The sequence below is a fragment of the Charadrius vociferus genome, unplaced genomic scaffold (assembly GCF_000708025.1).
Source record: "Charadrius vociferus isolate BGI_N301 unplaced genomic scaffold, ASM70802v2 scaffold34, whole genome shotgun sequence".
NCBI classification, from domain to species: domain Eukaryota; kingdom Metazoa; phylum Chordata; class Aves; order Charadriiformes; family Charadriidae; genus Charadrius; species Charadrius vociferus.
The window spans coordinates 1143877-1158138 of NW_009647989.1; the positions used below are offsets into that span (position 1 = coordinate 1143877).

At 40.5% G+C, this 14262-nt stretch overlaps 2 protein-coding genes across 2 annotated transcripts in view; one reads left to right on the plus strand and one right to left on the minus strand.

Moving 5' to 3' along the window:
- The first annotated feature begins 1037 nt into the window (after positions 1-1037).
- VTI1B (vesicle transport through interaction with t-SNAREs 1B) lies at positions 1038-11147 on the plus strand. The gene is made up of 6 exons (XM_009883503.1): positions 1038-1041; positions 4818-4876; positions 6105-6296; positions 7648-7821; positions 9625-9686; positions 10765-11147. Exons 1-6 carry the CDS (start codon positions 1038-1040, stop codon positions 10859-10861), a joined length of 588 nt encoding a protein of 195 aa, XP_009881805.1. The 3' UTR covers positions 10862-11147.
- The window catches only part of ARG2 (arginase 2), a 25894-nt gene continuing 22672 nt past the window's right edge, over positions 11041-14262 (minus strand). Inside the window, 4 exon segments of the mRNA XM_009883505.1 lie at positions 11041-11467; positions 12380-12516; positions 14017-14121; positions 14254-14262. The exon segment at positions 14254-14262 is cut by the window's right edge and continues 27 nt beyond it. Coding sequence (XP_009881807.1) covers positions 11262-11467; positions 12380-12516; positions 14017-14121; positions 14254-14262 — 457 coding nt within the window. The 3' untranslated portion in view covers positions 11041-11261.

Genomic DNA, 14262 nt, shown 5'->3' on the forward strand with positions numbered 1-14262 from the left:
GGGGGCGGGTCAGCGGGATGGGCTGTGCAGGAACTTCGTGACTCGCTTGGGGGGCGGGGGGGGCTTCGCTGTGTCTCGTTGTTCGGTCGCTGCTGCCTTCTGGTGTCTCTGCTCTGGAGCAGTAGGCCTGGCCGGGCGCGGCTGTGTCGCTTCGCTCCTCTGGAGCCGGTCCGCTGTGCCGGGCTAATGTCAGTGCCGTCGCTGCTGGGCTGTGCTGGGCTTTCAGCCTCAGCTCCGAGGAGGAACTGTTGTTATTTGGTTGTTATTTCATGCCATTTCCGAGTAAACTGCACTGCTTTGGGGTTGGGGTTTTTTTCGTGTTTTTTTCTCCTTTTTTTTTTTTTGTCGTTGTTGGAGTCTTGTTTAAAATTAAAAGCAGTTTTTATTACCATAACTGTCCGTTATTAAATGGTCCAACCATTTGTAGGTTTACTGGAGAAAATTTTCCATCTAAGCACGAGAAGGGACTTCTTTGCTTTGAGGGTGGCAGAGCACTGGCACAGGCTGCCCAGAGAGGTGGTGGAGGCTCCCACTCTGGAGACATTCAGAACCCGCCTGGACACCGTCCTGTGCAACCTGCTGTAGGTGACCCTGCTCTGGCAGGGGGGTTGGACTAGATGATCTCCAGAGGTCCCTTCCAACCCTAACCATTCTGTGATTCTGTGGTTTGCATTTTAGATGACTGTTTTAACAGTCTGGTTTGTGCACTAACTACCCACAGACTAGAAAAAAACTATCTTATCAAGCTCCACAAAGTTATGTTAGAAGCAAAATCTGATTTTTGTGGGAGTTCTTTATTAGGTAATGGTGCTCACACCAGTGGGTGAAGCACTGACAGAACAGTACTCTCTAAGGACTTGGCATTGTGCATCTAATTCAATTCTTAATTTCTGACAACCGGAAAGGGAAGTGATCCAGCAAGGAGAATTTTAGCAATGTCACCCAGTCTCTTTGATTAAATACTTCCTTCATATGAGAAACATGACATACAGTTATCATGAACTGCTGTAGCTCAGCTTGGGTTTTGTACCGCAAGAATGAGTAAGGGCTATAGGCCGTGTTCTGTGATATTCCGGTGTCACCATTGTCCCAGAATTGATCACTTCTACGTGTTTAGGTATAAAATCACAAATCCTAGAAGAAATGGCTTGTTCAGAATATAGCAGCCTGTGCTAGGTAACACAGGCGATGGAAAGTTTAACGTCCCATTTCTTACCTGGCTTTCCATTTAATAATGAGTTAAATTCAGGGTTGCAGTCCCTGACATTAGAGTTTCCAGAAGGTTTGGTACTAGAGAGATGTTCAGACCTGCAAATGACAAATTTCAAAGCTGGCTTAATTTCACTAGCTGTCAACAAGACTAAAAAGCATAAAGTAAGAACTACGCTTTCTTGGAGAACAGCCTTTGAATCTGGGTGATGTTTGCATAAAATTTTGTGAAGATGGTTTTCAGGAAGGATGGTTGTCTTTGCTGCCTTGAAATGCAAAATCTGTCTGTAAGGAAAAGAATGTGACATGACCATAAAAACATTGTTTTTTCTCTGAGGCACTCTGGGGTGAATGAGAACATCGGTGAACATTTCTTCACATTGAAAAGTACCATAGAACAGGAGGTGGAACACCCTGTCTGTAGTTTTAAAAGAACAGAAAATTCACAGATTCACAGATTCACAGAATTGTTAGGGTTGGAAGGGACCTCTGGAGATCATCTAGTCCAACCCCCCTGCCAGAGCAGGGTCACCTACAGCACGTTGCACAGGACAGCGTCCAGGCGGGTTTTGAATGTCTCCAGAGTGGGAGACTCCACCACCTCTCTGGGCAGCCTGTTCCAGTGCTCCACTACCCTCAAAGTAAAGAAGTTCCTTCTCATGTTAAGATGGAACTTCCTATGTTCAAGTTTATGCCCATTACCCCTCGTCCTATCACTGGGCGCCACTGAAAAAAGACTGCTCCCATCCCCCTGGCATCCTCCCATCCTTCCCAATTCTTGTAGGAAGTCCTATTTCCTTGTAGAAAGGAGAGCGGGCTCTTTTTTTTCCCTTTTTTTTTTTTTTTTTGTAAAGTAAAGCTTTGTCAGGTCTCCATGGAACTGGGGTAGTCTTAAGCAATGACTTAAGGAGCACTGAGCTTAAGCAGAGTGTTTATGGGCAGCAATCTTTGCAATGCTGCTAGATTTTTCAACAGATTACAAACTGATTTTTTTTGATATGCTTTGCAATTTTAATGTGACTGTTCTATTCTTTAAATTTGGTGCTGGAAAAATCCTGGTCATATTTTTGGAAAGTATTTCTAAGAGAGTTTAAGCTAAGTCAGAAGTTTGTCTATGTGGTGAAGGTGTTCACTCTCCTAGAAGGTGTTCCGCTCTCCTAATGTGCTTTGCCTGCTTCTTGTACTCGGAGAGGGGGAAGTGTCTTTATTTTTTGAGTTATCTGATCCTGAAAAATTCAGGAGATGATAAAAGATACCTTGCATACCCTTTTAAGATGATTGTCACACTCCCAAACTCGAGGGAATCTCTAGTTCTTGGGACATCTTTGGTGGGCAGAAGTTTAGACATGTTCTTCCACTCTATATAAACAAGATAACTTCCTAGATTGAGAAACATTTTTTTTCCTTCTAAGTTTGTAAAAAGGTATTTTTAAACAGCCTGGATTAGTTTCCAATACAGAGGCTTTCCTCTAAATTAATTCAGTTAGCTGCACTTTTCAACTGAATCTAATTGATTGGAAATAAATCAGTTGAATGTTGATGAGCATGTGGGTAATGTTACTGTGGCTTAGGTACTTCTTCCTTTTGATGAATTGGAAAAGTTCTCTCAGTGTACCTCAAGTAGGAGTTTAGTCTGGAGTGATGTGATTTAAACTGCTCAATGTATTCTGGCATTTCTGTTAGGCCTGATCCAGTATAACGCTTTCAAGCCACACTGCCTGATTTCTTGTTGGCATATAGACAAAAAAAAGTCTCAAGCCATTGCTACTTGACTTTTGAAAACTACCTTGCATTTCTTTGGCTGCTCCTTTGCAAGTGTAGTGTCATCGTAATCCACTTGGGGGACGCAAAGAAGGTAAAATACTGCCTTTTTCAGTACTGCACCAGGTTTCAATTAGATCAAGAGAGCAGTTGTTTTAAGAGGGCACTATGTAAATTGGATTAGTGAAATGACCTGTATGAAAGAAAATACTGACTTCTGAAGGCTGTTTTCCTGCAGTTCATGCCCATGATTTCACTTGCAACCCAGCGACACAAATAATTGCATCAGCACAGATGTACGTGGCGGCAAATCATAGAAGAAGTTGAGGAGAGCGTATTTAGGAACCTTCTTAAGTCGGCATTTCTTTCTGAATTAACTGGGATGTGAAACTGCATTTCCTGACACCAGCTAGTGTGTAATATATTAACAGTCATACTGTAGCTTAGTCTGTAATAATTCTGTGCGCTACTTGAAAGCATAGCGTCTTGTTGATTGTAGGTTTTAATTCTGGTTTAAGTTCTCTACAGTTCAAATTCTGGGGCTTCACATGAATTTGAACTGAAAAGGACAGCCTACAGCTCAGGCATGTCCTGTATATGAGAGGAGCTATATAAAAATGTTTTGTTTGCTGCAATTTTTTTCCCTATTCTCCATTGAGAGTTCAGTGGTTTAAAAATTGGGTTTTTTGCAGAGGACCGTATATACAAAAAGGTATTGTCAAGTCAGTTTTTTTTTAAGGCAACAATGTTTTCATAATTTTGTCTTTTAAGTTTAATCAAATTAGAGAAGCTTTACCAAGATGACTTTCTGCATTTTTTGTTACCCAAAATTTTATTTAAGACTGAATTATTCTTTCCTGAGAGAGGTGAATGAGGCTATTTATCAGACTTCTGATAGAATTTGGTTATATTTGCCATACCCTACAGGAGTCCTGTGGTGGTTGTCTTCAGTGCTTTTGCAAAAGCTTATAAAACATGTATTTTTGCTCCATTGAGATACGCGTAGTTTTAGAATTATACTTTCATTGGTCATGGATATGAGAGAGGTATGATAGCTTTTTGACACATGCAAAATACATGTTTTAAGCTGTTGTTTAGAAATAGAGTAACAGCGGTGAAACCCATTCTTTGGCTTCCAAAGCCACAGATAAAAGGATCTTAGCAAATGACTGTCACAAACAACCAAAATGGATAGTTTTGTTGGCTCATTCGAACAACTGTTTTCATCCCAGAAGTGGGGAGCATTTGGGCGTTAATGCATGAACTGAGGTGATATCTTGATGGCATCTTTAACCTCCGAGTACTTTAGAATGCTTATCCCGTTTACCCCCTTACTTTATGACCAGGAGGCTGCAGAGTGCCGTCTGCCAGGAACTTCGGGGCTCACATGGAAACGTAGATAGACTCGATGTTCTGTTCAAATCGAAATTACGGTTTCAGCCTTCAGTAATCTTCCCAAATGTGCGCAAATCATTAGGAAATATTTATGAGCTCTTTACCAACAGGTCCTCTTTGTTCTTTCATGTTAAATGCTTTTCAACATGCAGTTCTGTCAGTGGAGGTTGGAGGATAATAGGTCAGAAAAATATTTCAGGTTTGAAAAAATGACTTCTTCTGTGTACCAGAGGTAGTGGCCGGCATTTGGAAGGGTGGTTTCTGCTCTCTCCCCACCCACCCCCTTCTGAAAAGTTGTCCTAAGAACAGGCTGTTCCTGTTTGAGGTAAATTTTGACCTGGTGTCTCTGTAATCAGCCATCTGTGGCAGCTTCCTTGTCTATAATGGCTTGAGTTGGAGTTCTGTTGTCATTTCTCTGTAGTTTATCTGACATACTACTTTTTCTTTCACAGAGGAGAAGAAAAAACTGGTCCGAGAATTTGATGAGAAACAACGCGAAGCAAATGAAACGGTAAACATAAGTCTAGGCTTTTGGCCTTTCTGACATGTTGAAATATTGATGTCTTAAAAAAGGACAGTACTTCCAAATTTTACGTTATTTATGGATCCTATTCTGGCAGGCAGATTTCCTTTTTAATGTTTGATCAATTGATCTGATAGGTGTGTCTGTGTTTGTCAAGACTGTTGTGTATATCTATATACATATGCAGATACAGACAAATGTTCTTACATGTGGGGTGGGTTTTTTTTGAGTGCTCGGTTTGGATATCACCTTCCCTTTGTGGAACAAAGGAGAGTGATAGAGGTGCAATTAAAATTGCTAGAGATTGTGGGGAGGGCATGTAGAGAATCTGCTGCTTTTTTTTTTTTTTTACCCTACTGTCTTTTTTTCATGTTGGTCTTAAACCATCTGATCTTTCTATAATAGTCTGATGGTTAAATATCGTGACCTTGAATATTTGAAGCCTCTGTTGTATAGGCTTCCTGGACAGCAGGTGACATGGAACAGCACAACAACCCCCCCATGTGACTTGCCTTTTTAAGCAAGACACTATGGATTAAGCTTTCTTTTCATATTAATAGGCCATTTGTTATGATGTTTTTGAGCCACACCTGAATTTGATGCTTTATTCCTCTAACTTACTGGGTTTTACTGACACGTATCTGTGTCGGTGACGTATGAGGTGTAGAGCTCATATTGTGAGAGAGCTCAAATCGGTGGACCGCTTTAAGCATTGTGAATTTGTAACAACTGTCACTGAAAGTTGTTGCGAAAATTCACACATCCAAAATCTCAGGGTTTACAAATGCTAACTCCACGTGCCAGGCCTAGACCTTCAGAGTGTGCATTTAGTGGCGTGCCTCCCTATGCAATAGATCTCTGTTGCACCGATATGAGAAGGTGATACCCATCTTATAAATGCTTAAACTATACGAAAGTGAGAAGAGCAAATTTTGAAGTTAGAGAGTGATGTTTCAGAAAAAATCAAGTATTTAAGCTTGGCAATGACTTTATTTTTTTTCCTTGAGGCATTGTGTATCTGAAAATCCATGTGGGCTGAACAGCATTAGGTGGAATGGTGTACTCAATACTAGATGATGGGTATAGGGTTTGGGGTTAATCCCCCAATCACATAAAAACAAGTGAATCCCTTCATCTGGTGGTGAGTTTTGGGTATAGCTGCTGATAAAAATAGATTTGGTGCTTTAAAAAATAACCACGTTTTCTTTCTTTAAAGCTGCGGGAAATGGAGGAAGAACTGAAGTATGCTCCTCTGCCTTTCCGCAACCAAATGATGAGCAAAATCCGGGCGTACAGAAGAGACCTCTCCATGTTCCAGAGAGAGATGAGAAGCACAGATTTGGGATTGGGCCCTGGAAGTCAAGGCGATATAAAATACGGAATCTTCTCCACAGAAAATGAACAGAGTGTGAGAATGAGATATAAATTTTATTTCACGTTGCTGTGACTGTTTAAAAATGAATATTCCAGATACGTTGTTTACAGTGTTTCTACTTTAATCCACTTAGCTTCTGTGCTTGTGTAACTCCCACTCCCTGTGTATCTCTCTGCATGTAACATGAATATCTCAGGGAGGAGTAAGAACACCTGGAACTCAAAGGAGAGCTTTTCTGTTCTAAACCAGAGATGAGTGTACTCCAGGTGGAACTCCTTGAATGCCACGCGGTTAGGAACTTACATGACAGTCTGTACTGAAATGCTTTATTTAATCATTCCCCTACAGCAGCGAAAACACAAAAGTGATGCTGCTGACTGAGAAGAAAGGTTAACTGATCTAGTCCTAGTCTCCAAAACTAGCTAAGTGTGTGAATCATACACTGTCTAGGTTCTTTGGTAGAATTTTCTTTTAAGCAACCCCAGTATAAATAATTTCAAGAGAACATAAGTCATCCTCTCGCGCTTTGTTCACTATGGATGTGCTGCTACAGGGCAAGAAATACACCAATTTTTTTGTTTACCAGATATGCTTAGATATATATGAGCTTGTGAGACTGAATCTGCTTATTATCTTCAGAGTGCTGTCATCAGTACAGGAGGTTCTTGGAGGTGGGCTTTTTGTCTGTCTGCCCTCGATAAGGAAGGTTTGAGGGGGGCTCTTTCCTTAGCATCTCATTTGAAATACTCTGCAGTAGCTTGGTAATTTTTTGCATTTAATGCCTCTTGGTTGGTTCCTCTAAAACCCGAGAGCAGGGTGGTAGATTAGACTTTCTGAAGCTTAAGAAAATACTTTATTTTGAGCTACCTGTTGACCCCAAGGTCAGCAAACATTTCTTATCCTCTAGCTGAGGCTACTGGCATGAAAAGAGGATCTTTGTTACTTAGCAGTCCATCTGTTAGTGCTCTTTGTTCCTAATCCTTTGGGCTGTGTAAACTCTTAATGACCTCCCTGGCAACCAAATGTGAAGTCACAAACAAGACTGAATTTAGATGATGAAGGGAAGGAAAAGTTAGCCTCTGGAAAGCAAAGATATTATTGGCATTTAAATATTCTTTGATGGAAAAGTAAATTGTTGCAAAGACGGTTTTTAATTCTTCAGCTGTGTGTCCTTCTTTCTGAACGTTTAACCAGATTTGGCCGTAATCTTAGAATGTGAACAAGAACTCTTTCATTATTAATGGGGCTACATCATTTAACAGAAGAAGCACATACAGCTAATACAAATGGATGGCCTATGGAGTCACGGCCTAACTTTTTAGTATGTCAGAAGCCTAATACCCCTGTCTTCGTGCTTAATAGTTAAGCATACATTATTTTTCAGACTAATCTGCAGTCACAGAGGGTGCTGCTTCTCCAGGGAACAGACAGCCTGAACCGAGCCAGTCAGAGCATTGAGCGCTCGCACCGAATTGCAGCTGAAACAGATCAGATTGGCACCGATATCATTGAAGAACTTGGGGAGCAGCGGGAGCAACTGGAACGCACCAAGAGCAGAGTGAGCAGAGAAACTGTGGGGATTGTATTGAAATAACCTGGTGTTAGCTCAGCGGGAACTGTACGCCAGTAATTTCTCTCAGAGACCTCCATAGATGTGGTAATGCAATTGATGTTTCTACAGACCAAATCCAGGCTGTCACGTTTCTATGCTGTGCTCATAAAAGGAAAATAATTACTGTAGAAGGGCCCAAAGCACGATGGCCAAATGTCTGCTGCGGTGCCTGTGCAAGATTGGGTATTAGACCTATAAACCTGCTAAAAAAACATAAAGCATTACTGGAAAAATGACAGACTTTAATAAACGAGGAGTTGCCCACCACTAGATTACTAGTAAAGGTTTAGATTTGGGTGGCAGTTAGCAAGTTCTTCTAATGAAATGAAATTTAATAGAAGCTTAATTACTGACCTTCCAATATTTGTAGGTAGAAAGTGGTGTCCTTGGGTCAAGAAGCTCTGCTTCTGCTGTGGAAGCTTTACAAAGTAGTTCATTTGGGCTTTTTATACACATATGCAAAACTGAACTCCATTTTTGAAGTAAGAAACTGATGGGATTTTCTGTGTGTACACAGGATCCCAAATGTAAAGCTTTTAGGTGAGTGACTTGCCGGGGGATGCTGGGTTTGGCAAGTAAGCATGCTCAGCCAAGAAAAAAAGCGCACCCCTTCAGAGTTCTCTCTACTCATTGCAACAAAGCCTGTAGCTTTTTCCTTTAAGTAGGTTTTTTTTTTTATTTCGGTCAGAATTTCATTTGCCTTGCTCCCAAATTTGGGTTAGAGAGCAGGAAAGGAAACATGATCTTAAGGTTTATAGGTACAGTTTTTTGTATGTTCTTTTTCTAATAAAAAATATTATAGTCCTTCAAGCATGTCAGTCTCTACAGATTGTTTGTGAAGCTGTGATTTTTATTGTGAGCCTTTCAGGCGTTGTATTGCGGAATTGTATTAACCACACATTCCAACTGGAAGCAGACTTTCTTCTTGTTTGGTCTTTCCTAGCAAAGATTGGAAATCCAGTATGCTTTGAATGGACTTGGCAGTTTTCTTCCCAGCTCGGTCCAGTCCATCTCAGTGCAAAACAACATACCTACAGAGCCAGTTTTGCAATCATGGGCAATAGCTGAAACTGCAGAGGAGTTGTGCAGGCAGGTGTCTGTGATGGTCGCTGACCTGCCTTACCTTTCGCTTCCCTTGAAGGTTTGGAAGTAGAATAGCAAAGTCTTACGCAGAGACCTGCAGTGGCCATACATCACGAATCCTGGCTTCTTTTGTGAGACAACAGCTCTTTCACTTGTCTGTAACCTCACTTAATTACGTGCTGCTTAACAGCTGACTGAGAAATACTTGACAGTTCATTTCTGAGCATTACAAAGCTGCAATGGATGATCTATTAACAGCTCCAAGCTCATAGCCACTGGGTCACTTAGACCTGTCAGTACAACATGGTTCGTTGTTTGCTAGAAAGTGAACGGCATTTCAAACAGTTCCAGGTATGCACTGGGGAGAACATGTCAGTAACATTTTCTTCTGTTGTCAACAACTAGGATAATGGAATGAAATTTAATGAAAGGAGCTAATACCGACTTTCTGGTATTTGTAGATTAACCTTAAATTGCGTATCTTTGTATGTATCTCAGGGAAAGTACACGTGAAAGCCTTCATCTCCACCTCCGAAAGGAGACAATGGTTCCAGCTTGTATTGGTCCCATTAATTGCAGCATTTCAAGGCCAGCTACTGCCAGGTGTGTCTTTACAGAGTTGCTGTATACTTGTTCAACTGACAAATAACTTTTGTTTCCTCTTAGTTGGTGAATACAAGTGAGAACTTGAGCAAGAGTCGCAAGATTCTACGTTCCATATCGAGGAGGTGAGTAGCGTGACTGGCTTAGAGCAGCACTGGGTAGGTAGCCTTGTTGCTTGCCAGTTTCTGGCAAAAAAACAAGGACTAGAGTGTCAGATGGAACTGCAGGGAGGTTTTAAGGAATGTGTAAACAGAACATATACCCACGCGCAGATGGTAATTTGTGTTTTCTCCTCTCTGGTAGTTACTTAACGGAGTACAGGTAGCAAACACTACTGAATTTGGGCTGCTCTTCTAGTATAATGCATGGTCTTTAACCATCCCACATGATAAATTGTGGTGAGGACATGAGCAAGTTACAGTGAATTGCTGATGATGGTAACTTTAGATGCAACTCCTTGTTATTCAGGTTGGAAAAAGCTGTGCCATAAATCACTGCAGCATTAAGTGAGTTAGATGTCTGATGACACAGACAAATCTGTTTAGCCCATAGTAATGCCCCAGAGTAGTTAGACTGTCTTATGAGAAACTGAGCCTGACCATGTACTATTTTGATGACTGAAGCCTTGGCTGCTTAAGTGTGCTTACAGTTTCTTAACTATGAGGTTTAATTATCCTTCCTTTAATTATCCACTTCATGGAGTATAATTCCAGTAGGTACTTCTGGCCTTTCCTTTATACCCATTGCTAAAGGAAGTTATGGTAATGGTATAATTTTCAAGAGTAAAAGGACATTATTATTTTAAGATTTTTATAGTTCTACTTCAGCTACGTAGTTCCAAGTAAAAGCCCCACAATGTGCATTTTAGCACAGGAGTTAACTGGTGTTTTCCTCATGCATACTCATCCAGTCAAGCAACATATAGAGCAGAGCGATCTGCCTTAAGCAGGGAACAGAACTGCTACTGTTGAAATAGAAGATTTAAGCAGAATTTCCAGGAAAACATGGCTAGGAAACTACTGAGTTTGTCCCTTCCTGCTTGTTAGGAACTATTTGAATAGCACTTTGTGGTCTAGCTGTAACAGGGAGTATATTTACTGAAGGTAAGATGATGACCAAATTATGTAGAATCTGCTTTTATAATCACAAAGGGGAGGAAAAAGCTATCTTGGAATTTACTTATTTTTTATTCTTTAACTCTAGAGTAACCACTAATAAGTTGTTGCTGTCAATTATCATCATCCTGGAACTAATCATCCTAGGAGGTGTGGTCTACTACAAGTTCTTTCGCAGCAAATGAATCTCCGTGACTGAGATGAGCTTTTCTGCCGTTGGGGAACCGGACGGACTGTCTGTTCCCTTTGACTGTCTGAGGATTGAACTGTCTCATGAGACAGCGAGTTCAACTGAAACTGTACTGACACTAGAAAGACAGAATGGGAGTAAAAGGAAAATGCAGAGACAGACTTGAACTACTGGTAAGATTAATAAGAAGGTAATAAATATTTTATTGTCTCAATTTGTATATACTTAACGAAATGAATAAATCTTGGTATGTAATAAAGTAGCCACTGATCAGTGGAAAAGCTAGTTTATTTAAAAATTGAGAAGTTAACAGTATTTGCCAAGTGTTGACAATTATCCACTCAAGTGCCTCAGCAGAGCTCTATAATGTCCAGCATACCCAACACTTTGGGTTCTTAAATCCTCACTTGCTCTTCACTGTCAGATTCATCTGGAGAACTGGGTGTTGGGAGTTCATCAAAAGCGGTGTGTGCTCCTTCCCTTGTCTGCCCAAAGCACGTTGCTATCACGTCGACTGCAAGACTAGCAGTTGCATTCACTTCCTCTTGAGAAGCTCCAAGCAGTGGATTGACTTCAACCATGTCTACAGCTGAAAGCATTCCTGTGAAAGTGATTTACAGCTTTGTTACTATGAAAAAGGGCAAAATCTCTAATAGGGCTTCTTTTGCAGCCTTTCCTTCACTGCTGCAAGTCTGATGTTTGAACTTGTGACCTACTGTACCCCTTAGACAAGTAAAATTGGCTCTCAAGTGAGGAATGAGGCAAGTTTGTGTTTTTAATTTGGTTCTTTCTTATGTTGTCACTACCTCACACTCATTCATGCTTTTAGCATTCAGGAAAAATGAATTGATATTCCATACACACTTAGAGAGGAATGGTTTTTAATCTTGTTTTCTCCCAGTCCAAAAATGAGGGGGTATAAAATACCTAGTATTTTTTGCCATTGTATTCATGATTCTGTTAACTCTGTCTGGTTGGGGTTTTGGGTTTGTTTTTTTTTTTCCTTCTTTTACTGCAAGTAACTCATTGTTTAAACACATTAAATAAAAATTCCATGGCATAAGGAGGAAAGTCCTCACATATTGAGACAACTGCAGTATACTTAGTGAAAGCTTCATTTGTTAGCCTTGAATCCTAGAATGGAACTTCAAACTGTTTTAAATTGTTCGCATCCATTTTTTTATTCCATTTTTACATCTCACTGTATGTGTTTAGGAATAGGGGACAGTATTATACAAGATGACCAAGTCATTTTTGGCATTAGTTGTTAATATATTATGTATTTTGTTTACTTTTGGTAAGTTGAAGTTGTTGACAGTTAAGCTGCTTCCAACACCTGGGGTACAGCCCAGCCATAGGACTTCTTTTTCCCTTACTGAAGGCTGAGTCGACTTTATAGGCACCTCAGCTTTGACCACATGTATCTTATTATCTAGTTACATGGGAAAAACATAACCAATATGAGCAGTATGTCCTGTCCTTGCTTAGTCCAATACTGCTGGTCGACTCCTACCTGTGTTGTGTATTTCCTCCGTGATGTACATGCCTTCTCTGTAAGTTAATCCACCTAGAACAGGAGTCCCAGTTGCTGGAGCCAGTGAGGGATCAAAAGCATCAATGTCAAAGCTGAGGTGAATTGGTCGCTGTCTCCTGAGACAGAATAAAACAAGAGCAATCTCAGAACCTTAAACTTTTTCTACATGTATTTCTTACTGTCCAGGCTGATCAGCAAAGTAGCATCATGCTCCATGATGCTAAAGGTCCCTCTAACGCCTATGCCATGTCTTTTATACATTTAGAAAGGAATTTTTTTTTTTAATATCTTTGGACTCTGAAGTATCTCTTAGCTCAGTACTTTCCCCAGTAAATATTGCGAAAACAGAAGTTTGTCTTTCTAGTTCCACTGAGCATCTGCTCAGGTGTGATTTGGCTGAAGATAAGTACTTTAGTTCTAACCATCTTGTCTGCTATTTGGCTCCTTAGTTGGAAAAATGTAGAGAAATGTATGATATAATCCAGCCTTTTCTCCTTTTGTACAGAAAGCCAGGGCGACAGGCTGAAGCTTTGATTTGCGTGGCATCTAGGATGGAGGGAGGAAGCACCAAGCTTGAGGATTTCATAGACAGCTCAAAGATGAACGGGGCATTCTGCATTTTTCAGGTCAATAGCTGAAGGCTGCCTCCAGACTCTGCCGTGTAAGCCTAGCTGATGAAAAAGTGAAGGGTAATCTCAAACCTAAAGCACATTAGTTAGTTACTACATGAAGTCTGGCAACCAGTAACAGCTTAATACATTGGACATTGCTTGTCACTCAGGTGAGCTATTTAAGTGGCAGACTGTACTTCCAGCTTACTGCAGATGCTCAGTAGGGAGAAGCATCTGGATTAGCAACTTCTTTACTTGGTACAGCTGCAGCTAGGAGGGGTGAGCACACCTTTAGACACAACAGCATGCAGCACAGATACGCAGACCCTGTTCTGTTTACAGGACTATGTTCTACCCTGTGGTGAGAGGTTACCCTTCCTGACTCTGATCCTCTCCACGTGTCCCTAGACTAGCACAATTTGCTCCCTGATCTGGTTCCCCAAACTTGAACAAGGTTAGCAAAGACTTCCGTATTGAACTTAGGTAAGGGAGTGGTTAAAGTGAACTTCACTAGCTGAACTGTAAGTGGCAGTTGTCATCAGGGCAGCATATGTGAGCATAACCTAAGGAGGAAGCCATCAAATGCTTCTACCTCATGTACTAACAGCTGAATTCAAGGTACTGTCAATTTAAGATATATATATATATTTAAAAAAAAGTATAATGTATACCCTAGACAATTTGAGTTGATTCAAACATCTTGTCAAACTGCAGCAAAATGCAGAATTCCTCAAGAAACAGAACAAATGATATAAAACCAGAGGCACAACTGTAGTGACTAATATAACCTATCTCGTAGCTTTTTGCCAAACACTGGTTCCAGTTCAAAATGTGGAAGTTGAGGACTAATGGCAGTGCTACAACCTTATTATCTACTGGACACTGTCATAGTTCTGTTAGGCCGCCTTACATCAAGAGTGACCTTCACTTAAGTAACTTTCAGGAAAGTAGATGTTCAACAAGTGGATGATAAGAGTAGTTTAAAATCAGATAATAGTTTTTTACCTGCCCATCAGTTGTTCAAATGTTCTTTCCATAACTTTCTGAATTCCAAGGCGATCAATATCCCTCATGGAAAAATACTGGATGTCATAATTCTTCAAAATATAGCTGTTAAAATAATTTTAAAAAATCATCACTGGCTTAAGCTTAAATCTAGCAATGCTTGTGAACAGGCTGGCTGTGGAAAGCAGCTCATGATTTCCGCCTATTATAAAAATCCTTTCATATAAATCAACTTACTATTCAGCA